The 26,992-nt window shown below is 41.7% G+C and overlaps 1 protein-coding gene across 8 annotated transcripts in view; it reads right to left on the reverse strand.

Annotated features, from left to right (window-relative positions):
• Nucleotides 1–26,992, reverse strand: part of GLI3 (GLI family zinc finger 3) — a 214,224-nt gene that overhangs the window by 127,526 nt on the left and 59,706 nt on the right. For 6 of the 8 annotated variants that reach the window (XM_065830829.2, XM_065830828.2, XM_071804772.1 and 3 more), the window contains one exon: nt 19,343–19,585. The exons of 1 other annotated variant lie outside the window; for it this stretch is intronic. In XM_065830829.2, the coding sequence (XP_065686901.1) occupies nt 19,343–19,585 (243 nt within the window). Of the gene's footprint in view, nt 1–19,342; nt 19,586–23,942; nt 24,048–26,992 lie in introns of those variants that run through there. One more of the 8 variants, XM_065830830.2, reaches the window with a different exon arrangement.

Raw genomic sequence — 26,992 nt, forward strand, 5'->3', positions numbered from 1 at the left:
CAGAGATTTATAAGTACAAACACTGAAGAAATTTGCAAGTAATTGCATGTATTTGCTTTCTGTTGTGGTGTGCCGTAAACTAATATTTATTAAAACATATCAGCGCAGTACTGCTCATTACACACTTCCCAGCTTCTTCTTGCAAGGTTGTGATGAAGGTGTTTTGTTTGAGGTTTTTGTTTGTTCGTTTGGTAGTGGTGTGTTGGTTTTGTTTTACTTTGGGGGAAGGGGGGGCGTGTTTGTTTATTTGTTTGTTTTTCCTTCATTCTTTCAGAGCAAGATTAGGAACAAAAGAGGGCAAGGAAAATTAGGATCACTGATTGATGCCTGCTGTTTATGGAGGTTATAACGTACACAAACCCTATCTGTGTAATTAAATATAATATTGTAATTGCTGCCAATGAGCAGACAAGACATACAGTACTCCCACTTGCTCCGTTTATCAAGAACAAAAATCTCCCGGAGAGCACATGTCGTCACTAACTATCACCTCTGGAAGGTGACTGTGAGATACTCAATCCTATCTTTTGTGTTTCTTGCTACACGAATTTCATTAGTGCCTCCACACTCGGCAGGTACACATTTTGCAACAACATTCAGTTTAATTACTGCTGTGGTTTGAAGTGGTGGTTTAGCCAGCACTGGTGAAGTAGTGGGCTGGAGCATGAGTTACTTCGGAGATCACTTCATGCAGTGCACAGGAATGTGGCACTAAAGATCAACTCATTTAATTATCATGGCAGGACCCTTGTTTAACTGCAACACAGGTGGGATTTTTGGAAGAGCAGGATCTTCCTTCATGGTATTTACTTCTCCAAAAGTTTTGTCAAAGCTTAAGTTTGAGCTGAACTTATGTCACCATGGGAGTCACTCGCTTTCCAAAGGCTTCCTAACTAAGGAGAAGTCATAGCAATATCTGATTTTGGAGAATGCCAGGGATATCCAGATTTGTTCCATGCAATGATGGTCTAAAACTGCCTATTCCAAACACAACTTGTTTCAAAAGTCTGTGTAAATTGCCAGGTGACTGAAGCGTACCTAGCTAACAAATCACTTCCAAAACCCTAGTAACTGAAAAGGAACTAAAGGAGTGGCTGTGGACATAAATTTGACTCTGTCCTTGTATCTTTATCAGGTAAGGGAACATACATTCCCCGTGTATCTGAACCTATAACATCAGAGACTGAACTGATGAGATTTTACAATTGTATTATATCACATTATCAAACGGTTTTAAGTGAACATGTTCCCTGTTTCATAAGTTTGTTTGAGAGCAAATATTCCTGGTTAGCACTTATGATGTCCCAAAAAGATTTCCCTGTACAATCCTGTACAGAGAGTTTGAAAAGAAATGTTTACAACACAGACTTTTGGTAAGAATTTAATGTATAGCTAGTGGCTGGTACTTGGGGTTTTAAGGTATACATCTTTAAGAAGTACTTAGCATAATACACTGATTTTATTACTCTTTTATGCAAGATTTTTGTGTAGTTCTTAGTATTTTGACATTACAGCTATAAGAGCAGTGTTTGGGGTTTTCAGACTAATTTAGCCTGTCCCTACTCCAAAATGAAAATTTCAACTAGTAATTACTTGGATTTGAGTTGATGTAGTTAAAAGTTGCTAAAAATTATGTGCTTATTTACTATGTGGGTAGTGTGAGATTTATGACAGCCTTACCTGTTAATTTTCACATTCGTAAGTGCTGGGACTGTATAAACTATGAGACAGGTTAACTCCACTGTTGTCACTTAGCAACTGTAACTGGCTATTAAAATGAGTGTTTTCTTTCGGGAATTTCCCCATGAGATCCCTGCACTACCTTCTCCGTCCAAATTCCCTTTTTTATTCTGTGGGGGTACCCAAAGTTTCAGCTTTGTTTCATGAAAGCATTCTGTTAGGGGCAACAATTAGGCAGATACTCAACTTTGAGAGACTTTTTGTAGCAATCTGCAGTTAATGGAATTCAAGGACATGAGTAAACACAGCAATATGACAATAAGCTTGAGTATTTCTCTTATTAAAAAAACAAAACAAAAAACACCAAACCAAATTACCACCACCCACAACAAAAAACACACACTTTTTCAGTAAGTGGGGAAAAAATGAGGCTATCATGTAAAAATCTAGGTGTGAGTAGAGCTGGTCAGACTGATAATTGCTCCTCTGAGACCCACTGCACTCACTGCACACCTGACAACACCTGCACATTTATTATGAAGTAGAATTAACCACGTGCATTACAGCACTGCCTATTTTCACCTTGGTTACTGGCAAAACACACACAAAGAAGATATTGAAATTCCAAGCTAGAAGTTAGGGCCAAGATTTTCAGAAATCAGAACTCCACATTAGGCTTTAAGAGTGGGATCTTAGAAAGTATTCACCTCACTAGGAATTCAGAGTATAAATCCCGTTACTCTGAAACGTAATTAAGGGAAAACACTCTTCATCTTCAAATTACTAGGCACCCAAGAACTTCCAGAAAAACTTGTTGATGATCACCACTTCTCAAAATCCAGCCATTCTTTTACATTGCTGCATCAAGCTGTAGTTTGACTCCACATGGTTCTTGAATCAATGTTTACAGCTTAAGCAGTAAGCAACTATCAAATTCCTGACTCGATCCCAGTTCTTAAGCAGCTTCATGGGAAAAAATTGTGGCAAATAAAACCACTTTGAAGGAGCATCTATAAAATGAAGGGTTAGAAAAAATTACCTAAATTGAAAACCAGGCTAGAAATAGAGATTTGAATCCAGTTTGAAAGTCTTTTTTAGTTCATTAGTAAGGCATGGGCTTAGCACATTAGACAGAGATTTTTATTTATGGCTTTGACACAAACTTCCTTGGAGATCTCCAACAAATCTCAACCTTTGTGCCTGACAGTTGCTACAAATGGGAAATGGGTCTGTGTATACTGCTTTGAGAGAAAAATAGCACTTCATGCAGAACACATGATATGGGGACTCTCTTAATCAACCCGTGGAGGTTTGTTTCATTGTTTGAAAAAACAACATGGGTCAATGATGAAAACTTTCTCCACTACTAGCTGCTCTGTGCTGACTTTATTTATGAGGAATAATCTTTAACAAATCCTTCAGTATCTTCAAAAACTACTTCTTTGAGCAGAGGGAAAGATTTACTTTCCTCTTTTACCTCAAAAAATTATACCTAACAAAAAAATCAAGGTATGTACAAAGCAACAATGAAATAGACAATAGACCAAAACATCAAAAAGAAATCACTTCTAATCTAAAAAGGGTACAGAGAAGTTTGGAAAAGGGATGCTCCTGTAGATATTCAAGCATGGACAAAGCCAGGTCTGGAAAGGAAGGGAGTGTGCACAATATTTCACAGAAAATAAGGAGAAAACTTTGGACAAGCTTGATGGAAAGCAAAGAGCAAAGAAAGAGGCATCGTTTACAAGGAGACCCCAAAAGGCTCCAAAGGAAGACAATCTGGATATCCGTCCAGCTATTTTTCCCTAATCAAACTCTTGGTTAATATGATTTGAATCTACACTAAGAGTTTAACACAATAGCTGGCAACTAGCATTCACTGAAATAATTTAACTAAGGTGAATACCTACAGTTCTTAGAGATCCCATTACATTTAATGAACAATTTGAGTACCCATTGCTTCTTGCAGGAGTAGCATCTACAATTACTATGGCCACTTCTAAAATAAATGTGTATGTGCTAATGAGAGCATTCAGCAGCTGTATAGCATCTCTGTATGTAAATACTTAACACGCACACTTCTGCTGTATTGCTTTTTTCCTTTTCAGATTGCTAAGTATTTTCTAAACGCAAATAAAGACAGTGTGGTATAACCATCAAGCTTACTTTGAACAACCGCTAGTCCATTCCACACTTGTTAGTATGAAAACAGTGTCAAATACAATTCAATTTTGTTACTTCCTTCCTAATAAAAAGGTAAGGTGCTCCTGCTACTAATACAAAACATAGAATTTAATACCATTGAAAACTTTTAGACTGATAAGAAGTATAAAGCCCCAAAGCTGCAATGAAATTTCTGGTATATGTAATATATATTCGCACCTACACATATCTATACAATATACATATAAAGAGACTGGGGTCACATCTGCTGTAGCAGATTTAAGGACTCTCAAGACCCTATTTTTAGCCAATTATTTCTTTCTGGAAAACTTTTTTTTCAGGAGTTCTGTTTTCCATTCTTGTTCTCCTACTGAGCAAAGTCAAGTACCATATTTTTGTTTATGTGCCAGTGAAAAAAAAAAACCAAAACACTAGGTTTTCATTTTCATATATTGTTTTCCTCTCACAATGAAAGAATGGCTGAACTTTACAGTTTAAGCTTCCAGGATGGCTGACCCTTGCTGATTACTAGGTACTTTTGTCATTTAGAAAACACTAATACTAATATTAGCAAATGTTACCATGGTGTATGTACAAACAGTGCAAGAGCTGGTCATTGTACTTCCCTGTCTCTGAGAGACATTATTTCTTAGAGGCTGGGTAAAGACAAGACCAGGACTCAGCCCCAGAGCCCAGAAGGCAACTCCATCCATTTCTACCTGACTGCAGACTGTGCAGCTGAATCCTTGGAGCGCAGCATCACATTCCCATCAACCTGTCTGAAATCAGCACCTCCTCTTTGTCCCATCCAGCCCCCTTGCATTTAGGATGAAAAAGGAAAGAAGCCAGGGCTGTTTACAGAACAGGCCACAATTTGGCTTGGTATAGCCGTGCACATTTTTCCACCTGAAACACATTTAACAATCATGTGCTACATTATGAACTGTTGCTAAACTGTGGTGTTGACTTTTGGTTTGAAGAGACGCTTCATAATGGCACCTTACATTGAAATTACATAAACAGCCATTAAATTCAATTAAATACTTAGCACTGGCAATTTTCATGCATGTGCCATCAGGTGGAAAAACAAATCTTGCACTCCTTATATTTTACAGAAAATTATCAGCAACCTTCAGAATAATTCTATGGGAGTCTAAATTGCTAACAACTGGCTCTAACATGAAATTAAAGAAGGGAACATAAATTTAACATCACGTTTTTCACAGTATTTGTATCTTAGGAAACAGTAAGTGTAGGTTATTCTATTTATATACATATTCAATATACGCACCAAGAGTATGGCCAGAGCACTTGATTGCATGTGTATATATAAATCAGATAGGTATATAAAGTTAGGCTGCCAAGAATTTGCCTGTATTTCTTTGGAAGACAGGTCTTTTTGAAGGGATCTACAGCACCTCACCTCATGACACATTTTATGACCTTTATTTTACTTAACCTTTTTTTTCCCTAGTTTCTGCTTCTCCCATCCTCTCACTTTCTCAGAATTAGCTATTAGGGAAAAAATTTGTATGGGCAGAATTTAACAATCTTTGCAACTACAGTAAAAATTAAATATGGGCATTACTGTTAAATTATGTTCAGTTTGGAAACGTAAGAGTGTATGAAGGTCACAGGCATATTTATGGGAATAATGGCACCATACAGTTTTATATAGCCAGCATTAGCTATAGGGTTTCCTATAATACTTTTATATATAAGAAAACTAATCTGCCATACAAGCATTACGAGCATTTTTCACCACACCACATAACTTCCAAACAGAACACTCCAAAAACAACCCAGAAGGCTTGTGAAGGCATTTCTTTGCCTGCTTTTTCTTTATGAAGTAAAGTCACTGCATAACTAATGACCAGGTACTCTGTAGGCAACAACGCACAACCCATTATTTTACCCCAAAAGGATTCAACTTACAAGTATTGCTTAGTTTTCTAGGCAGAAATATATATTTTTTAAAAATAAAACACACTATTACCTTTCATAATAAACTGAATTAGGGTCATCAAGCTGCTTAATATGGGTTCAGAAGAGCTAAACTTAAGGACTTCCACTGTGAGATAGAGACCCTTAGGGTCCTTTAAGCTATTTATTACCCTCAGAGCAATAAGCTTACTTTCAGCTGTCAGGGCCACTGATACTGTTTTCACTTATCCAGCATGAACCTTTGTCTTCCTTTACCTCAACTTAAAGTTATAATATCAAAATGACTTTGTACCACTTTGTTCAATTAGGGGAATAATGAATGACAGTAACGAAAAAAAAAATCCAGTTCAGAGTAAAGTCCCTTTCTATGGAATCAAGGCTGCATGCCTTTTTTCCATCTCCAAGACACAGATCTGTAACTGAGTTACACAGAAACAGTATCAGTAACAGAATCAGTAACAGAACACATGGAGAGGCTGGAAGGCACTCACTTCCCTTTGCATCACCTAACGCAGGGTGAGACTCCCGCAGGCATCATTGCTGCACGCTGCCTGCTGCTATTTCACTGAGAGTAGGCTTTGCTCCTTGAAGAAAATGGTAAATGTTTTTCATAAACAAACCACTATAACTGCAGATGTGTCTTTTTAATAAATTAACGCTGATAACTTACAATATTCCCATATCCTGAACCCTCCTCCCTGAGCAGAACGGTGCGAATGCAAAATCCACCAGTGCCGGCACGGGAATAAATCGGCAATGGGATGATTTCTGAGTTCTGAAGCCAAACATCATCACTACCCTCCTTTAAAAAGGAGAAAGGGGGCTGGGTGCAAGAGAAGAAAAGAGAAAGAAGGACTGCCAAAACCAGCAGGCTTAGTAGAGTAACCGGAAGCGTACAATTTACTGCTAATGGTTCAGTGTCTGCAAAGGACTGCTCAAGCTGTGCTCAACAAAAACTCTGTAATAGCCAAAGAGGGAAGCGAAAAAAGGCAAGATGTTTGGTTTTACTTTCTGTCAAGTACTGTTAAATATGAGCCACTTAAAAAAACAGAATGAAGGAATGCAATAATGCTTTGTACAGGTGGTACTGAGGTCCCTGGCTGGGCCTTCAGACAAAACCATTCCCATGTAAACCTTAAAGAGGATTAATCCTCAAGGACCACTGTAATGAGACCTTGAAAGGCTGAACAACAGCAGCCTATCGCAGAGGGAAGCAGTAGCCTGCTCCCAGAAGTCTTCTCTAGCAGAGTTACATCAAAGCAAACTGGGACCAGATAGCAGGATTCTGCAAGAATCCCTTATCTCGGCGCTAGCGGATGCTTCTCCTCTGATTGTCTTGAACTGCCACCTGTCCCAGGCATCTTTGAAGGCAACGCTAAGCCTGTGATGGATCTGACCTCCTTGAGCTGAAATTCTTTTATGTCTTTCTTCATTTTCTGCTCTGTTACATTCTTTCCCTGCAACGCACACTACATGAAACAAAGGGAGTTCTCACTCCTTGACTTACTGTCCCCAGCTGTTTGAAAGCAAAAAAAACAATGTTAAGGATTATACTCCACCCGCAATATGGAGCTGTCCTCAGGAGACAAGCCTCTTATTTTTGAGAGTTATAACTAGATGGCTTTTACACGAAGGGACTTTACAATGAGGTTCAATGTTGCTGGGAGCCAAGATACGAAAGCTGCATATCAGAGATAGCTTAAAAAACAAAAAGGTTCATGATACAGAAGTATATGAAAAATCACATTACAAAAATAAGCAGGAAAATAACCAGGAAGCAACAAGCCTCAGAGAAAACACTAAATCACAGCAGTGTATGCATGCATCCCATATTGCACACGAATATCCTATAATACCAGTGTCCATCATAGTGTAACAGTGCCGGATTAATTCTAGATTAAAACAAAAGGAGTTAGCCAGTCCAAACAAAACAGCAGCTCTGCTACCTGAGACACATGCACACACTGCCATAAAGTACACACCCAGCTCACACTCAGGGATGTAGTTTTAACACGAACGTCACGCATCAGTGTTTCAGTTTATAAACAGCAATACGCTGGCAATCATGCTCCCACTGTCTTGGTGACATGTACCTCCAGTAGGGATCAGCCAGAGTTACAGAGAATGGGTTCCTGGAGTTGTCATCATATTCTATTTTGATAGGTACAAGCCACAATATACAAGTCACCACCATCCTAAAAAAGGCTGGGCTGAGAAGGAATGCCGCTACAACTCCCACCTCTGGTTTCCCATTCTTGCAGTAAGCCAATTCTGGACCAGTCCTTTTCTTCTAAGCACATGGCACTGTCAGAAGACCAAGAACCAAAGTAAAGTTAGGCTGAAGAGTATGTCGCCTATCAGCAGCACCTCCCAGTTCCCTGCACTGACAAAATAAAAGGGTGTCACTGGTTGCAGTTAAGTGGGGCTCATAGAAGTATTACGCAGCAGGATGGAAGCAGGAAAGGGAAAGCATTTTCTGCTTTTGAAGCTTCCTGAGAAACCACAGAGAATTCAACTGACCACATAAATGCAAGATTCTACAAACAGCTGAGCTGGACACATCATCTCTCATCATTACACACAGATAAGCAAAGACCACAGCGAACAGGGAGCAGATACATAGGGTTTGAATGTTAATTTGTGGCTCTGCAGGTACAAACAGGAACACAGGAGGTTCCACTTAAATATGAGAAGAAACTTCTTCACAGTGAGGGTGACCGAGCACTGGAACAGGCTGCCCAGGGAGGTTGTGGAATCTCCTACTCTGGAGACATTGAAAACCCACCTGGACACCTTCCTGTGTGACCTCATCTAAGCGTTCCTGCTCCAGCGGGGGGATTGGACTAGATGATCTTCCGAGGTCCCTTCCAATCTCTAATATTCTGTGATTCTGTAATTTTAAAAGGCATTACATGGAAAAGTCTGAACAGATCACAGCATTTTCTGTAGCCAAGACCTATCGGCACATGTTGCCAAATTAACCTGAACTAGAGGAATGCTCAGAAAGAATTTAAAGTTGAAGATGACTCCTTCCCATCCATACAACAATTCTCACAACGGGGTTTAGTGCTTTGGGACCACAGTGCATTGTCAGGCTAGCACCAGCCTCCCATAAGAAAATATAACAGTCACCTCTCAACAGCCATCAGAGCACACCGTTTCAGGTGACTGTCTTCCTCAGAGAGCTGTGTCAATATCTGGTGTAGCCTTAACGAGCGCTATCCGTGCCTACATCATTCCTTACAGTCATCCCAGAGGCCAACCCCTCAAGATAAGGCAAGTCAGCCTTGCGCTTTGCCAGCTTTCAAGCATGGCCTGAGCAGCAGCTGGCCTAGACCTCGCTGGTCCCACAGGACCCGGCATGCCCAGGCAAGCCCCATGTGTTAGCACAACACAGGCAATTGCTGCCACAGGCTGTCTGCAAAAATTCCCAGAGGAGGAGGTTGGTCAGGATGCAGAGACGTGGCACGCTTTAGTCTCCCTGAACAGACCACCTTTTCAGAGCAGTATACACACAAAACTATGCGAGGAACCAATACAACAGCCCATCTCCTCAACCTGCCTTTCTGGTTTATAATGCACAGAGGATGGAAGGCACTACTAAACATAGGATGTGTATTCATCTGTGGTGCAGATGATAAATAACTACAGTCCTTGAAGAGATGTGCCATTTCCCCACAAGAAACGAGACACACTTTCACGGGCCTGCATTTTGGGTTTCATTCAGGTTTTGCAATTTTTTCCAGGGGAGCAGACAAAAGCAGATCAGACCTTTGATCTTTTTTATAAGGGGTTTCTTCCAATTGGCTTTATATGCCTATAAGCTTGTTTGAATTTTCTGTACTCAAGTTTACAAGTCAAGAAAAACTGAAAACCTGTAAGAGTGAAAATAAGCACAGACCATGGTCACTGCCAGTCTCAGGCAAAGTAGGGGCATGTATGAGTAGGTTATACACCAGACTTTCCAAATAATCATCCCAAGTACTGGGCAGCTCAATGATTAGCCAGTGATATATGACTAATGCTCCTCTTCTCCCTTCTAGTTAAAAGAAGAAAAAAATATTCCACTCCTATGATAGCAGCAATTAATGGTTTTGATGTCTGGCACCAATTTTATTGTTTAAAACACTGTAGATCACTGGTGTTGATGCCAACTCAAATATTGTCCAGCATGAAAAAATGGCTTTGGTGCCAATAGCTTCCTATCACCGTACCATGCTGGTCCATCCCGGTACAGTGAGCAACCACTGTTTATACATAACACAGGCTTTGATCCAACAAACCTTATTCACCCAAGCAACACGGTTTCATTTCAACAGCTTTGTCTAACTGAAGGCAAGGCCAAAGCTGGAGGCTTTCAACAGTTGTATCTGAAGGAGATTGGTGAGAGGGGAGGAAAAAGGAAAAAAAAAAAAAACAAACAACAACACACCATATAAATCAAATGCAGTACCTTTTTACACTAAGGAGTATGACATGCTGGAATGAAATTTATTTCAGCACACTCTACCTCATTAGTTATTTGCTTCAACACTTGGTATGGTGTTACACTCAGCTGTTACCATAATCAGCCATTTATTTGAAAGTATGTCATATGCCATTACTTTTGGCGTGTTACCATAAGCTACTACAACAGGGGACTATAGATACAGGAATAACAATGTTTGGCTCTTCATTTGTGAAGTGGTAACATGGATCCTTGGGAATTATGGTTTTAAATTACAACTAGCACAAGAAGCAGGTAAGATAAAAGGATAAAATATAAGGCAACTGGGGATTATTGCAAAGTTCATTGAAGCCAGCAGCTCTTGATTCATTGAATTCATTGGGTTCTGGATCAGTGCCGTTTGGCTGTTCGGGAAAAATGATGGCTCGGGGCAGCACTGAAATGTGAGAGGGAAACCAGTAATGAACAGTGGCGGATGTTTCCCGATACCTTATTCAGTATGAAGCAGGAAACAAGCACAGTTAGATCAGAAAGCGATTCCATTATTTGGGGAGCTATCTGTGCTGAACTCCAAAAACTCAGCAGGACAAATTCTGAAAGACAACACATTCTTTTATTTTTTTTTTTTAAAGTGATTACTCTTATTTTTAAAAGGAAGTATAAAGATGACGTACAAACCTGTACAGACAAACACTCCCATGAACACACTGCCTTTCCTGCTGCTGTGTAGCGACCACCACTGCACATGCCACTGACCACACAGAAATACAGCAGCGGTACTCTTTAAAACACAGTTACCAATACATTGATATTTAGTACAGTACTGGTTCCCCACACTGGTGATTGCTGCCTCAGCTGTAAGTTATATGATCACAAATGAAAAAAGGTAGCCAGTAGAACTTTGACTGAAGGGAGAAGCATTCCTGACATGATCTCCAAACTCACAAGTGACCCACTGAGCAAGTTCAAGAGTCCCAGTTGTAAGTAATTTGAGCAGTTTTAACAAGTGGTTAGAGAGTACTGTGTAAACTACCCAAGAGCCAGGCTAAGAGGAAGTTAATTGGGTCGCTAGGTGTGAATAGAAGGAAGCAGAGGCTGTGGCTAAGAGGCTCTCCTCCTAAGTACTGGGCTCAGTCAATAGGAATAAAGCTGTTTCTGCTAGTGATCCTGAAAATGGTTCTGCAACCAAAGCATTTAAACTGCCTTAAAAGTAACGGCCTGTTCAACCCTGGACTCCAAGAAGAGGCCAAAGCTGGTGCTGAGAGACTTCCATGGGACAACCTTGAAACTGCACTTTTTCAACAGGAACCATGCTGCCTTTCTAAACCTCCCTTGACAAGTCCATGCCACGAGTAGAGCAGGTCCACGGTGCCCTCACACTGCCATTGCCCCCACTGCCTGGCCTGAGGCTATCTCTGGGACACAACAGCCTCCTTCAGTGCTGGAACATTTGGGCTTCACCCCAGCCTCAAGGCTACCAGCAAAGAATGACTATGCACATCCAGACCTCAGAGACAAGTACCCAGGACACAACAAAATTAACACAAGGGAACGTCAAAAAAAGAGGAGTACCCTGCAGACATTAGCTATTCTGCAATCTCATTATTGCTGCAGTTCGTCACAAGAGCTGAAGGATGGCAGTGGAGACAGGGATAAAAGAATTGGAGTGTTTATTTTCTACATTTAGGCATACTGACTTAAACACCCGAACACTGACAAGGATTCAGCTGCCTAAACATGGACACAGTACTATCTTAGAACCCTAGGGTATGAGAGACATTCATACGGAGTTAACAGGTATGACAGAGAATGGCAGGGTGGCAGACACAGACCACCTGAGAACCTCCCAGGCATGAAAACGACACTTGAAACCTCTGCTTAAGCAACTGATTTCTCTCTATCCCGTTAACCAGTTGGAAGGCCACTACTGCAAGAGAACCATCTCCCTGGCAGTGCAAATCATTGCACAGCCATGAAGTACATGGCTTGTACTCACCCACTCAGGACAATCCACTTCAGCTCCTTGTGAAAATCATGATCGCTGAACCAGCACCTGGTTCACATGTTCCCCATGCTTTGCTGCAAAGACTCAAGTTGTTGCAGCCACAAAGCTCCTTACAGATACAGGTAACACATCTGACACCAAAAGCTGCAGGAGGCTGAGTTCTGGCTAACGTTTTTTAAAGCTCTAAGCAACCAAGTCAAAGACAGAGACTGCTTTTCAAACTTGGTCAAGAAATGCTTGCAGGGTAAAGCACTCATAAAATTCTAACTGACAGACAGCAACCTCAGGCATTATGGGATGCTTCAAAATCTGCAACAAATGATGCTCATCTTCCTTTGCCCACTAGTTCTCTACATACCTGTCATACTTGGCTAACCCCCTGCACTACACAGCCTCAACAACAGCACAAAGTTCACTCTGACAGCTAATAAAGAGAGAAAACTAATGAGCTTGTCTGTTGAAATGGCAGTAATGAGCACAACAGTTACGTGTCAGACTGTGGGGCTTTGGGGGTTTTGCTGTTGTTTGGTGTTTGCCATTGCTGTGATTTGGTTTTGGTTGTTCTTGGTTTTTGTTGTTTTGATTTGCTTTGGTTTTGTTTTTTGTTTTCTCCAGAGAACACAGTAGTGGGAAGTACCATATCTCCTGCATGCTAGAAGATCTCTAGGAGGGAAGAGGAAACTTCATCAAAACATTTCAGCTCAGATTTTGATGTCTTCTAAATGTTTTCCCCCACCTTCCAGCTGCTGATGCTGTAGTAGCTACTATGTATGGACGTAAGATTAGTCCAAACCAACTACAGATCTTGTCACAAGGCTCTTAGAGACAGAAATGTCCACGTATCAAGGGACGCACCAACTCTGACGAAGCTTTTCATTCTCTCCTGGTTTAGGGACAGCTGATCTGCCTGGAGGCTAGAGATGGATTACGTTATTTCTTGGCTTTTTTGCCAGAATTCTTAACTATGATTCTATGGCTTTGAGCAATGTATTCTGTCTCCTTCCATGAAGGCAATATATGACAAATACATACTGTAGAGCATATAGGAAAGCTTTAGCTGAAAAACCAAATCAAATCTGTGAAAGAGGTGTTTTTGCATTTGTCTTCTGTCTTTATCTTCCCTATTCCTAAACAAAAAAAGCAAAAACAAACCTCCCCACAGCTTACATGCACTTGAACAACCAAAAAAATGAGAGATTAACAGGACCCATCTGTTTCTCAGAAGTTTCCACACCCAATAGTGCCTGGCATGTAAATTCTCTTAGATGGCACAGAGGGCTAATTCTTTTTTTTTTAAACATGATCCTCAGGACTTTTTTAAAATTTTGAAGTCCAAAAGAATTACAGGGCCATAAAAGACCTCATAAATGTCCTGTTCTACCCTCCACACACAGACAGGATCACCTCTTTCAATATCATTGCCTATAGTTTCCAGCTGAAATTAATACTACTGGTAATGACAAGGGGAAGGTGGGGGGGAATCAATATTCAAATATACATATTCACATAAACTTAAAACCAAAACAAATTAAAACAACAAACAAACAAACAAAAAACTAACAACAAAACAACAAAGAAACCCAAGCAAACCCTAAAAGATCACCTTTAGCTTCTTAATGATAATACTTTTCAAGGCCTCTCATGTAGTGGCAGTTTTCCTCATGCTGAGGAGAGAGAAAATCCAGTAAAAGAAAGCATGCCTCTATGTGCCACTTCCAGCCATAAATCTATGGGTGCAATTGTTACTTCTGAAGGAGAGCATCACGCAGGGGCAGCAACTCCAGGGCTCTCAAGAGACCCTGTTTATCCCACAAAAGGGCTCCAGTGAAATAAGCAGGAGTACTTGCCATAAGCAGAACTTTCCAAACACAACCTCAGACGTCTGGAAGGCATCTTGGAGAAGATATTTCCATTTACAAGCTGCTCCTAAGCTTAGAAGGTCTGCAGCACCTTCCTAAATTTCAAACTGAAGTTACCTCTGACCCTAAGGGTTTTTTTAGAGCTGTAACTTTTTTTTGTTGTTGGATGCTATTGAAAGATACTATCACATTTTAGATTTTTATCCCAAAAATATTTTTGCAAACATTTTAATTTTCTCAAAGACCAACATTTTGGTTGCTCAGCTGACACTAGCAATCTGACATTCCCTTTTATACTAGAGGCTTTTTTCCTGTGAGTTTTTTTAAAAGCTTTATATTTTACTTTTTTTCAACTGCTCCTCCTTGACAACATTTGGAAAGCACCCCATAAATCACTGTCAGTGGAGTGTTTTGTTACTAGAGCGCTTAAGCCCCTCTGCTACAAAATGCTGTGGAAAGAGCTGAAGAAGTAGGACCCAGATTTTCAGAGGTATTTAAGAGGCCAAACTCACTTTGAAACTGAAGAGCCTCTAAATATCTTTAAAGACCCCAGCCCTAAATCTCTACAAGGATTCCTCACTGACACTCTCTTACTCTCCAACAAGGCTTGGGGGGAAACCCTCTGTAAAAAGCTTCCTCAGGCTTCTGCCCGCCAGTGACACTGGGAAGCTAGAAGCGAGCTAAAAATGACTGCTTTGGGAATATCCAAAATGGAGTTCCAAAATGTCCCAGGGAGACAAGGGAGGCCACTGGTTCCCCCTCCTCTACAAAGCAAATGGGGACATCCTCCCATGAGCTCATCTGCTGGTGACAACCCAGACTGCTCTCACTGCCCGACGCACCACACACAGCTGGCCATCGTGGTTCAAGCTACATTGCCACGAAAAGTCATTGCTTTCTAGTTATTGCATTTTAAGACAGTGTTTCCGGTTACCAGTTTGCATTTGCAGAAGCAGAATCTAATTTCCTTTTTCCTTTTCTATGGGGAGATGAAGGAAGGGGAATTCTTGTCAATAGAAATTAAAACGCAATAAACGAACAAGTGCACCTAGTGAACCAGGACTGTATTTTCCTTGCTGTGGTCTTTTGTTCATGTTGCAAATTGATTTTGAGATGGTGCGAACGCTGGGTCATCTAACCCCGGCACTTATGCAGGGCCTGATCCTTACAAAGCACAAGTCCAGGCACAGTCAGTGGGAACTGAGGGCAATCGATACCTTTGGAGGGTTAATCCTATGAAACGTGCACTAAGCAGTTCCCACTTCCCCAGATAGATACAGAAGCTTCAAAACCAGCAGAATCAATCCTCAGTAAGGAGCGAAAGATGGAAAAACTGAAAAAAGCAACGAGTTCCTGTTTTCAGCTGCATTCAGTGCAACCTCTTTGAGGTGAAGGGAGGTACCAGAAAGAGAATCCTACCAGAGCCATTGCTGTATATATGAACTTTCAGATCAGAGCGAACTGAACTGTCATTGCTTTTTACTTAAGATAATTCTTCAGGCTTTACTAATTAGGAACTAACAATTCTTTCAGATGAGCTGTGAAACCCAAGGAAGAATACCAGCAGTATGTTTTAAATCAAAGTGTTTACATCAGGAATGATTCATTTTTTCCATGAGGAATGACTTGTGAGACAGGCAGTCTTAGTACTGCCATAAATCTGCGTGGGAATTAAAATTGGGGAAGAAAATAACAAAGGGAAGTTGCTATCCCCACCTCTCCTGCTCAGCCCCACCTCTAGAGACAGAATTTACATTAACAAGGGGCTCCAGCTACCACTGCAATCACTGTTTGAGAAACACAGGGTTTTAAATCCAGTTAAGAAGCACTGTGATTAAACTCAGTAACCCAGCTCTCCTTAATAAAGAAGAGGTGCCATCTGCCCTAATGCTTTCAAAAAGAAAAAATGTCTTTAAAAAGTTGTTTAAAAAAAATAAAAAAAACCACGTACAAAACATACACCACAACTTTGTGAGCGGTGCTTAAGAAATCCACAGAGGGGAAAATAAAGACAGAAAACTAAAGTTTCTGGTTTAGGTCTGTATGTTTTTCCTTTTATCTCTTGGAGGACAGAGGGCTGTGAGTGGAGCACGAGGCCGCCCTCTCATTCTCAGTGGCTCAATGGTTGAGGGGCTCTCTCTCCGGCAGTGCAGAAGGGCCGCCAGCTCCACTGCATGTTTCATCCCAGCTGTTTGAAAAGCTGGCCCACTTGAAACACAACCATTATCCCCACCCACGCTCTGCAGGAGAGCAAACTCCCCCTCCATGAGGTATTTATTCCACATATATGGTAACTATTATTTCCAGCATTTACAACATCAGTCATTTTAGTGAGGGGAAGAAAAAAAAAAATCAGAGCAACAAAAAGTCCTGCAAAGCGCATCCACAGACACACGCACATTTACATGTCGAAATGCTAAGCATTCAAGTTGTTTCTAATAAGTGCAGCTCCTGGAAGGGACATGAATTCCGCACACAATTGACTTAAACGTTCTTTTTCTTTTCTTGCCATAAAAATATACAGATGTCCTTCTTCAAAAAGTTATTTTCCCTTTTCCTGTGTTACAGGAAGCCTGCCCACACTTTTAAATACAAAGTGGGTATAAATAGAAGCACAAATTAGGCATCTTGAAAAGTCTATATTTTCCAGCCACAGGGAAACTAAGGAATTACTGTGAGTGTTTACATACCCAACTATGCTGAATTTAAAAAGTATTTTCTATCCATATGCACAGCAAAACTGGCAAGAAACTAAGGAAGGGAACAACAGCCTCGCTGGTTGGTTCTTCACCTGTTCCTACAATGGGACAGGAGGGTGTTTACATTATTCAGCCTTCTTCATATGGACCACTATAAGTGTCAGTCTGAATACAGTCACCGCTTTGATGAAAGCATGTCTTAGACATATAAATGATACAACTACTATGAAAATTTCAGTAAGCCTGTCTGCTTTCCTATAAATCTAACTAGACATACGTGTCTTCAGCTGTCCTTCTGTATCACATCTATTAAAGGTAAATAAAAGCATGATGTCTCTTTATATGACACTAATAGCTTGAGGGATTTTATAAATCAGTAAGTACAAATGTACAACTTCCTACAGCAGCGCTGAAGCAGGTCTGTCCGTCTGATGTTTTCTGACTTAGACTTCTGCTTTAAGATCTTGTTGCTCATTTAAAATTAACTCATCTCCTGTTTCTCCACTGTTACATGCTGGATAACTTCTGCTGTTCTCTCAACTTCTGACATCAATGTTTTTCTAGTAGCTTACACATCGTAACTAGCTAGCATAATACAGACGTAGCAGCTTAATTAAATCTGGAGAACTCTCATCAAAAGGCAAATTCAATAAAATAAAATAAACCAAAGGCAAACCACCCAGACTCATTCCAACTGGCTGGCCCATTTTCTTCAGTCTGAATCTTCAGTAGTATCAATAACACTTTGAACTAGATTTAAGGAGTGAGCTGGCAGCTAGTCAGATAGTCAAAAAGGCAATCATCACCACTAAATTCACCATAAGGTTTGTTAGTTTTTTGAGGGGTTGTTTTTGTCACACATTTCATCTCTCCCCAGCTGTAACGTCTACAATCAGAGAAGCTATTTTGCTCCCCCAGCAAGATTTTTTTTTTTTTTTTTTTTTAAAGTGTGATTCGGGGGTTGCATTAACAAACCGTAAGCTACAAACGGTGCCTCCAAGCCTCAAGCTAGAATTTCTACGCGCCGCTGCTGGTGAGTGGCTGTTTGCTCTGCACATTCATGCCTCTCCAGCAGAAAGGTCTGCTGCTGGTGTGCTGCAGCACGTCCTCCTCAGCAGAATGATGAGTAACTCCCCCAGAGGGTTTGAGCTGGGCTGTGCAAGAAAGGAGGAGGAGAAGGAGGAGGGTGTAAAGAAGCAGACTGCCTACGCTGGAAGAAAGCTCAAAAGCTTACCTGCAAACTTTTCCCCTAAATACTGATGTAAACTATAAGGACAACAAGTGTTCGCTTTCTCATAACACCTCCCATCCTTCTTAACAATTAGGCTCTTACTTTGTTTTAAAAAGGAGATTGGTGAGACTTAAGGTTGTGTGAGACATACTTTGATCTGCACCCTGATGAGTGAACATTCCCCTTCGCTGCTAGCCCAACTAATGAAGGGATAAAATTAGCTTTTATCCCTGGCACTTTCTTTAACAAAAAACCATGCACTAATCAGCTGTCCTCACTAATCAGTCATCTGGCTAATGACCTTTTGCCTTAAAACACTAAAATTTCTGAATGATGTGGGGGGAAAGAAAAAAATAAAACCAACGCAGACTGGCCCCTCTTTGTGAGTCTTAAGCCTATCATCTGGAACTGGAGACTGGAAGGTTAAATGGCAAATCTGTATCCTGACTGGGTGATAAATCTATAATCAAAAGGCACAAGCCTTGACACCTCAAGATGTACTTCATTACTACACAACTAAATGATTTTTTTTTCTCTTTCTTTTTTTGTAAACTAGAAGCAGATGAAAAAAAATTGCTTAACCCCCTCATATTTTGCCTGTGGAGAAATCCATTCCACATCTGTGTTCAAGTGTCAGTTAATTTCTTACTTTTTTATTAATGCCTGAGCAGGAAGTCAGAAGTTGAAACCATTTGCCTTTTTCCCCCCCTTACAACTTCAGGGAACTGTAGCTGGGGAAGAAAATTGCAAAACCACTCCATCATCCCACATACTGAAATACACACATGAATCCCTAAAAAACCTCCAAAACAAAACCCAACCAAACAAAAAAACAGAAAAAAAGAAACAAAACACCGCACAGCTATAAACCTTCCAATCCCACCCCCCTCAGCAAATTCGCATTGTACAAGGCACAGTCCTTCTTCCTCTTAATACTATACTTTAACTTTGTTTTAAAAGATGGATTTTAAGGCCTGTTTCATTTTCCTTCTGTGCTCTCTTTAATGAGGCTTTTTTTCTCCATGTACTAAGGAGGTGGAGCAAACGCAACCCTGGATGGCTGGGGAGGATTAGCAACAGATGAGATGTCCTGTGGAAGTTGCTTTGCAGAGGCCTGTGACGATTTTGAGCTGCATTGCAACTGCTCCTTGCTTTTTAACTTCAGAAAAAAGATTGTATTACCTCAACCCCCGCCCAGACAAAGCAGCTCTCCCTGGGGACAATGCAAGGCGGCAAATAAAATTGCATTACATTTGACAGCCTTGACAGCTTTCCAACTTCGCACCCCAAAATGAGCTGGTGGTCAATACTTACGGTAATGAGGGTCCATGTAACCGTTTCGGGGATCCATGGTAAAGAGTGTCCCGCGGTAAGGTACAGAAGGTTCGGGAAGGTGCGATATAGATCCATGGATCTCCTTCTTGATTAATGAGGCCCTTTCCTCGCTTGACGTGGAAGGCTCTTCACTGATCTTGCCGAGGCCTTGCCCACCCTGCGGCTGCATTGTGATCGCGTTCCGTCTCTCTCTGTGATAGGTCTGCCCAGGACTTTCATCCTCTACAAAAAAACGAGGGAGAAGAAAGAGAGAAGGGAAGGAGAAAGAGAGAGAGACACACTTTCAGCCCATTTATAGCAAATACAATAAAGAAAAGTTCTCTCCCCCCCACGTCCTCCTCCTCATGGTGTAAGTTGGTGACAGTAGGTGCACGTGTGGCTGTGAGAGATGGTCTGGGGCAGCCCGGCCACTCAGAGCGTGTGGCTGCAGAGCGGTAGATCACCGTCACCCATGCGCTGATGCTCCTACCAGCAGGGCTATCAATCGTGCAAGAACAGACACTGGCTTGCTGTTTTCTTGCCTCCGGGACAAGGAGACTGTGAGTTTGGGCTGCCTGATGGCAAGACAAAAAAACAATTTGTCACAAAGAGAAGATGAACCCCGCCGGCTGGGCCTAAATCAAACCCAGCCACCCACTGCTGCTCTGCAGCCCGGCTCTGGTCCCTGGAGTTTTGCTTGAGTGAGAGGCTGGAGCCTTGCAGGAGGCTCGTTAGCGATCTGAAGTAAGGTGGGCAACCATAAAATGGGTAAAATTACTCAAGATACAGCACCAGCAGCATCAGGCAGGCACAAGGGAGGCCACCTGCTCTAATAGTGTCACCATTAGGAAAAGGTTCTTCCCCCAGAGGGTGGTGGAGCACTGGAACAGGCTCCCCAGAGAGGTGTCACGGCCCCAAGCCTGACAGTGTTCAAGAAGAGACTGGACAAGGCCCTCAGACACACGGTGTGAACTGTGGGGTTGTCCTGTGCAGGGACAGGAGTTGGACCCAATGATCCTTGTGGTTCCCTTCCAACTCAGGATATCCTATGATTCTATGATGCCACACGGATGTGTGGGCAGAATGGTGGAAGCATGGTCCCCCTCTTTTTCCCATATCCACACAAACCCACAAATTTTTAATGATCATGGGGGGGAAAAGAAAAATAAAAATGAGGGGGGTCAAACTCAAGCCCTAGTCTGGAGTAAGGCTCTAGGGCTGTGGCAACCCTTGTGTGGGGAGAAGGTCCTCCTGATGATGGCTCCACCAGCCTCCCTTGCAGACAGTGTCCTGACCAGGTGCTGAATCAACACTCTGCTCTCACGTGAATTTTAACATCCTGGGGACCACGAGCACCCTTTGAAAACCAGACCAAATGGTTCTGTTCCTCAAAAGCCAGGTGCATTTTCCAGGGTACACTTCACACATGCCATGCAGTGGAGGGGTTTTGTTAGCTGGACCAGTCTTGTCTCTAAATGATCTCCCTAAGTCTCGTTATTGCTTTAGAATACAGAGATGTTTCTCTGTATGTACAGCCAGCATGACTGCTGCCTATAATCCTTGGCCAATACCCATGGCTCCAGGTACAGCCTTGTTCAATCAAGTTCAACCAAATCACTGCACATGCAAGTGTACACCAATACACCTTGAAGAAATACTGACAAATACGCTTAGCTCCAGAGGATGAGCAGCAGTTCTAAAAGTACATGAGGGACCTCAGATTATTAAACACCAGGCACAAAATAAAAGGAACTAGAAAGGAAATGAAAACACCCCTAGGAAATAAAACTAAGGTACACTTACTCTACGACCCACATGCAAGGAAGGATCGTTGATGCCAGTGCCAAGATTGCACTTCAGTTGTCAGAGATTTGAGGTGAGAGCTAAATTTATGCTTGTACCTTGCTACAGTGTACTCATTCACACAGCAAAAGCAGCAGCCAGCAATTCACAAGGAGACCACTTTCACCAAGCCTGACACCAGCATAACTCCAGCCATTTGCCTTCATATGAATTATATTACAAACAGACTGCACACGTATAGATACCTAGAGCTGCATTTTGGCCATTATACGCATAAACTAGCTACACCATTACTTTGAATGCAGTGCTCGCCAGGCTTCTCCCTGCCCCTTCTACCCCCAAGCAGCCAGAACAAGAAAACCCAGCAGCATAGCCTATTGAGCACTTAAATTATTTTTCTGTCCCCAAGTACTACAGCAACTGGGGTCTGCTGAATTATCAGCATCTTCCAGGGACTGAATTCTTTTTACAGGCAGCAGTAATTCTCCATACAGAGCATTTCCAGGAATGGGTCTGAGGAGAAAGAGTTAATGGAAACGGACAACCACACTGCAGAGTTTAAACCCTTTGCCCTTTTCTACTTTTTATTAATATGCACAGGCAACGGTCCCTGCTCTGGATTAGCAGGGTTTAAGGTTTCAACTTTTTACACCGAAGCTGGTTTTAGTTAGAGAACTGCAAAAGGGAGTCTAAAACTTTAAGACTTATATGAGGTTTTTAGAAAGCTGCTCGTATAACTAAAAAATAAAAAAATAAATCACACCAAAGTCATATTTTCCATCACATTTCTCTCTAGGCGGACTCTTTCATGTTAAATTTCAACCGAGAGTGAACTTTCACTGATGAGATGTAAACTCTTGTAAAAATAGGGGATTACACTCCATTTAAAATCCTGACAGACCCTTAAGTAGAGCAAGCTAACCTGTGCTACCACAGTACAGAAGGAAGCAAGCTGGAGTGATTTGTGGGGCTGTATAATCAATCCGAGGATCAGATAGTATTTCAGTTCTTTCACTCTTCCATATAAAGATAATATTTGTTAAAACTGCCATCCTGGGATACAACAAGAAGCTGACATCTGTCTGCAGGCTCCACTTTTATTCTTTCCTTCTCAAAACATGCATGTGTCATGAATCAAGGTACCAGTGACTGCTAAGGAACAAGCTGATTTTCCAAATTGCCGAACGAAATTCAAAACCTGCTTTCAGTAACTTTGAAACTTAAAGAAAAATGTGTTTTGTTTTAATAAGCTTTCTTTTTGCTGTTGGTTTTTTCAAGGCGGGGGCGGGGGGGGGAAGAAAACAAGAAAAGCAGTATTTTCCCTTCTGCACCAACCATCGTCTCTCCCCATTATGAAATTACTGCTGTGTGCTGTCAGAAGTCAAACATTTCTGTGTGCTGTCTGCCATGTAAAATTTCCTCTAGTAGTATTTTTTTTTCAAGCAAACATGATGGCATTGTTGCAATAATAAGGCATATTCACCGGCCAAACATCTCGCTAAGCGTTCACTCCACGCTCCGCACCACTGAGCTGCTTTAGATGAGGGGCAGATGAGAAACTTGACAGCACCCGCGCTCCAGGACACGAAGAGGCGAGTGGTTTTTGCAGGAGCATCCCGGGCGCCGAGCAGGGAAACTCCTCTTGCAACAACCCTGCCGGCTCCCGCAACGGCAGGCAAGCGCGCCAAAAAGCAAAAGCTGCCTGATCTTGTTCTGTTTCAGCTGAACCTTTCAATAAAGTTTTAAAAGTAAGTGCAGGCAAGCTGCGCCAGGCCAAATTATTGACAGGAACGTTCTGTCCACCATGGCAACAAGTGGGACTCCATAGAGAAAATGTAAGCAAACAGCCCACCGCTCCCGCAGCATCTGCCAAAGGGGTTTATAGACAAATAGCGTGACAACTGTTGCTGCTCTGCTCACGTTCTAGAAGTAGCTACTTTGGGGGCAAAAGAAACATCTGATTTACTAAAATCTTGCAGAGAGATGAATGCCAGAGTTAAAGGGACTGATCCTCCCTCATCTCCACCTGTTTCCCACTAGTGGGACCCTACTGACTCTGGCATAATTCAGCCCACCTTTTGTGGGTGTAAAACAGAGGGATTAAATAAGAAGAAAAAAGAAAAAAGTAACCAGGCCCCAAGACCAATCTGCATAAGCTTCTCTTTCTTCACATATACCCTACTCTGTCTTAACAAGCCAGAAGCCGGAGACATGTGTTACAAGTGCCCAGCCTGGAATGATCACATTAATCCAGGGTTCTCCCATTCACAGAGAAATTCCTGATTTAGTCCTGCTGTTCTGATCAGAAGCAGTTTTGATTAGAAGTGCTGAGCACCAAAGAGCACCTAATTTAATCAACAAGCTTTTTCAAAAAACACTGGATAGCATGCCTGAATAAACGCACTTTTAATCACTCAGCTAATTTACTCAGAAAATTAAAAAACAGGACAACCCACAAGCTAATGCAAAAATCCATTAAACTTGCTTTCCCCATTGAACTTTTTTTGCCTTTTCTAATTGTAGACCAAGACAAAGTAGAAGCTTTTTTTACTTTAAACCTCCTGAAGTCAGCAACTAAGAAAAAGTTGAAATCTGTTGATACACCACGCTAAAAATCAGTCTCAACACGCTTCAGAGAGACCCCTGCTTAAAGGAGACAATACCGGTCCAGTTAAATCTGTTTACATATTAAGTTTCATGGCCACATTTCTGCACGCAACTTGCGGAGAGCGTTACTGTCTCACGAGCGATCTGCCGACACACTTGGGCTGGGGAAGAGAAGAGACAAGGTACTTACAACTCAGTCCGAGAGACCCTGGCTGATGCTCCCTCCAAGCTCTTCTCTTGACCAAAATTCTCTGGCTACCGGGACGTGGGCATTCCTCTCTCTCTTTTCCTCTCTCTCCTCTTTCCCCCCTCTCCCTCCCTCTCTCCGAGAGGCAGTGCTTCTCCCATTAGAGGAATTAAAAGTGGTTGGTGCCATGCTAAATTTAACAAGCTCATTAGTATTCTTCCTGTGTGCTTCCTAGTGAACTCTCCCTATTCAAGCGGCTCTCTCTAGCTGAGGGGTCAGGCGGCTAATCATTAAATCAAACTAATGTCACCCTATCACAATCGGCCTAAGAGAAGGAGGGTTTATTATTTCAGTTTATGCTAAATAAACGGTTTTACAAATGGTCTCCAAGCAAGGTCAACAGCAGCTTCAATTACAAGACAAACTTAACAAGAGTTGCTGTAAACCAAGTGCTCCATATTGACCTAAGCACAAGCTCGGCTCCGCGTATTGCCACTAGCAGGATTGTACAGGAATGCATATTGTAAAATAAAGGAAAGGGTAATCTTTTCTTTGCCAGAATTTGTGACTGCACAGAGACTGCTCATTCACCTCTCCCCAACCAGCTTGCTGCTCAGCTCAATTCACCCCACACAAAGGCTGAAGACCAGACCTCAATGGACCGAGTGAAACATGTTCAAAACTAGGCTCTCTATTGTGACTGAATTTCTTAACATCTTTTCAAAAAGCGGAGAATGCCTTGAGGCTAAAGGAAGAAACAGGCTAATGGTGAATTGGGAATACTGAGCAAATTTCAGAGCCCTTTCCTCCTAGCTTTTGAGGTTGAAAGCAAGCTCTTTCCTTTCAAGTTTCAAAGTCCTTTTTCCTCCCGCAGTGTCACAGAAGGATTTGAAAAGAAGGTAATTGTGCTCACAGTCCCCCTGATCAGAGCTTACGTCCTATTTCTGGTATTTCGGAATACTTCTTGCAATAATGGTGCATATAGCTCAATCCCTTAACCGTCCTGCACTCTGCAATTGCTCATTAAATGAACAATTGCTGGTATAAAATGCCTTTTATGTTCAAGGTCTGGATATAAGATAAGCATTCTAGTACTCTAAATTTGGTTTACTAAGGAAACTCTCCATCATTAAATTACAAAACTGAAGTCAGAATATCAGTCTTTCCCAGAAAAGTAGCATTTTAGGTTGCTGTGAGCCAGAAGGAGTGGGGGGACTGGGGGAAGCAGTGTAAAAAAGATTGACTACTTAAGGTTCTTAATAGAATAGATACCTAAGTAAGAAAGCAATTTCCCTCACGTTTAAGAGGTCTAAGTTTTTGACACTTAATATTTTCTTCCTTGAAATGGTGCAATAGAGTAATTGCCAGGCTCATTAGGACGTGTGTATCTGTGCCGCCTTGCATACACATGCTGATCACTACTCTCTGGCCACCTTAAGTGCAAAGCAGGAGGGAATAAGTCTGTAGGATTTCACCTGCCTTTAAAAACAGTACATGTTGTAACCAACGTTGTGTTTTGGGTAGGTATAGTAGCTTAAGTTGAGCACTCGTGGTCCCAAATTTGTTATTTTTCTGCATTTGGAGCAACTGAACATGAAGCACATGCTATGGAAACACTAACATAGATATGAAGCACAATGCTCATAATTGGTTTTAAAAATAGACTCCAACCCTACAAGAGGCTACAAAATCTGTTAGATAACAAGTACGGCGCTCACTTTATTTGCAATGCTTAAGCATACCTTATACAAGACTTTTGTGCTTATAAATAGCATACATTATCTGAGCTCACCGCTGAAAATGTATAGATTTATACTTTGGTTTGTAATGGATTTTCAACTTAGTTATTTTCCCATTACCATATGTATAGTATTTTCCAGGAACTGATTTGTGACCTTTGGAATATGAATACACAGCTCTTTTCTAGTTTTTTGTTTGTTTGTTTTGAGAAATGCCATATTCTTTTGTTTGTCATCTTTAACTTTTGCTGAAAGAAAAACGATTTATCAACAAGGCAGAAAGAGGACCCAGTCCCAACATTACCTACATAATACTCCACCTCCCCCTCCCCGTTATTTTCTACAAATAAGACATATGTTCGTTTTTGCTGCACCTACAGTACAACTCAATTCAGCCCTTCTTTTTTTTTTTTGGAAGTACAGAGGAAGCCAGAACACAGTGCATCAATGCAGTTTCTACGACTTTCGAAACGGAACCTGATCCTGCACTCCCCTCTGGGCCAACAACAGAGCTCCCATCAACTTGGAGGAGACAAGACTGGGCCTATATGGAGCTCACACTGCTCCAATGCTAAGCCAGAGATGCTTTGCTATCAGCAGAACACGGCTCGCAGCCTTTTCCAGCTATGCACGTAACGCTTTCCCAAGACTGCTGGGGAACCTGCTAATGGTACAAAGCAGCTTAAAGTTCAGGTAAACATTTTCAGACATCTAGATCAGAGAACCTTCTTAGCAGCTTTGTTTTCACCTCAATTTCTTCATTCTCCAGAGGAATTTACACTGCTTGGTGCCTCCTCAGCTGCTCCCAACTAAAACCGAGTGGCTCTAATTATACAGACATATGAAATAATGTAAAATAAAACAACCTTTAAAGTTTCATACAAGTAAACACTTACCAGATTTAACTGGGAGCTTGCATCTACAGACCCCAGAATCGGACCTACATTTACACTAAAAAAAAGTCCTACATGGGGAACAGGGGAACACAAGAGATAGCTGCAGACACAGCTACCTAGACACAAAGGCACAGGGTACTGTGGAAAACTCCTTGTCAGCCCTGGGACTTTCCCCTTCAGAAGGCAGACAAGGAGGGTAGAAGGTAGGGCTGGGCTGCCTTGCATCTTATCCTACATTTTGGTGATCACACAGGACATGGGGAAGAAAAAAAAAAAAAGAAAAAGAAATAAAAAAGACTAAAAAGGGTATGTGCCTGTGGAGTTACTCACCTGATGCTCAAGCCATCCACAGACCTTGGATCAAGCCACAGAAGTTGCTGCCTGCAAATGAGATTCCTGGGGTATCCTGTTGGCCAAG

This window comes from Patagioenas fasciata, chromosome 2 (genome assembly GCF_037038585.1).
Source record: "Patagioenas fasciata isolate bPatFas1 chromosome 2, bPatFas1.hap1, whole genome shotgun sequence".
NCBI classification, from domain to species: Eukaryota; Metazoa; Chordata; class Aves; order Columbiformes; family Columbidae; genus Patagioenas; species Patagioenas fasciata.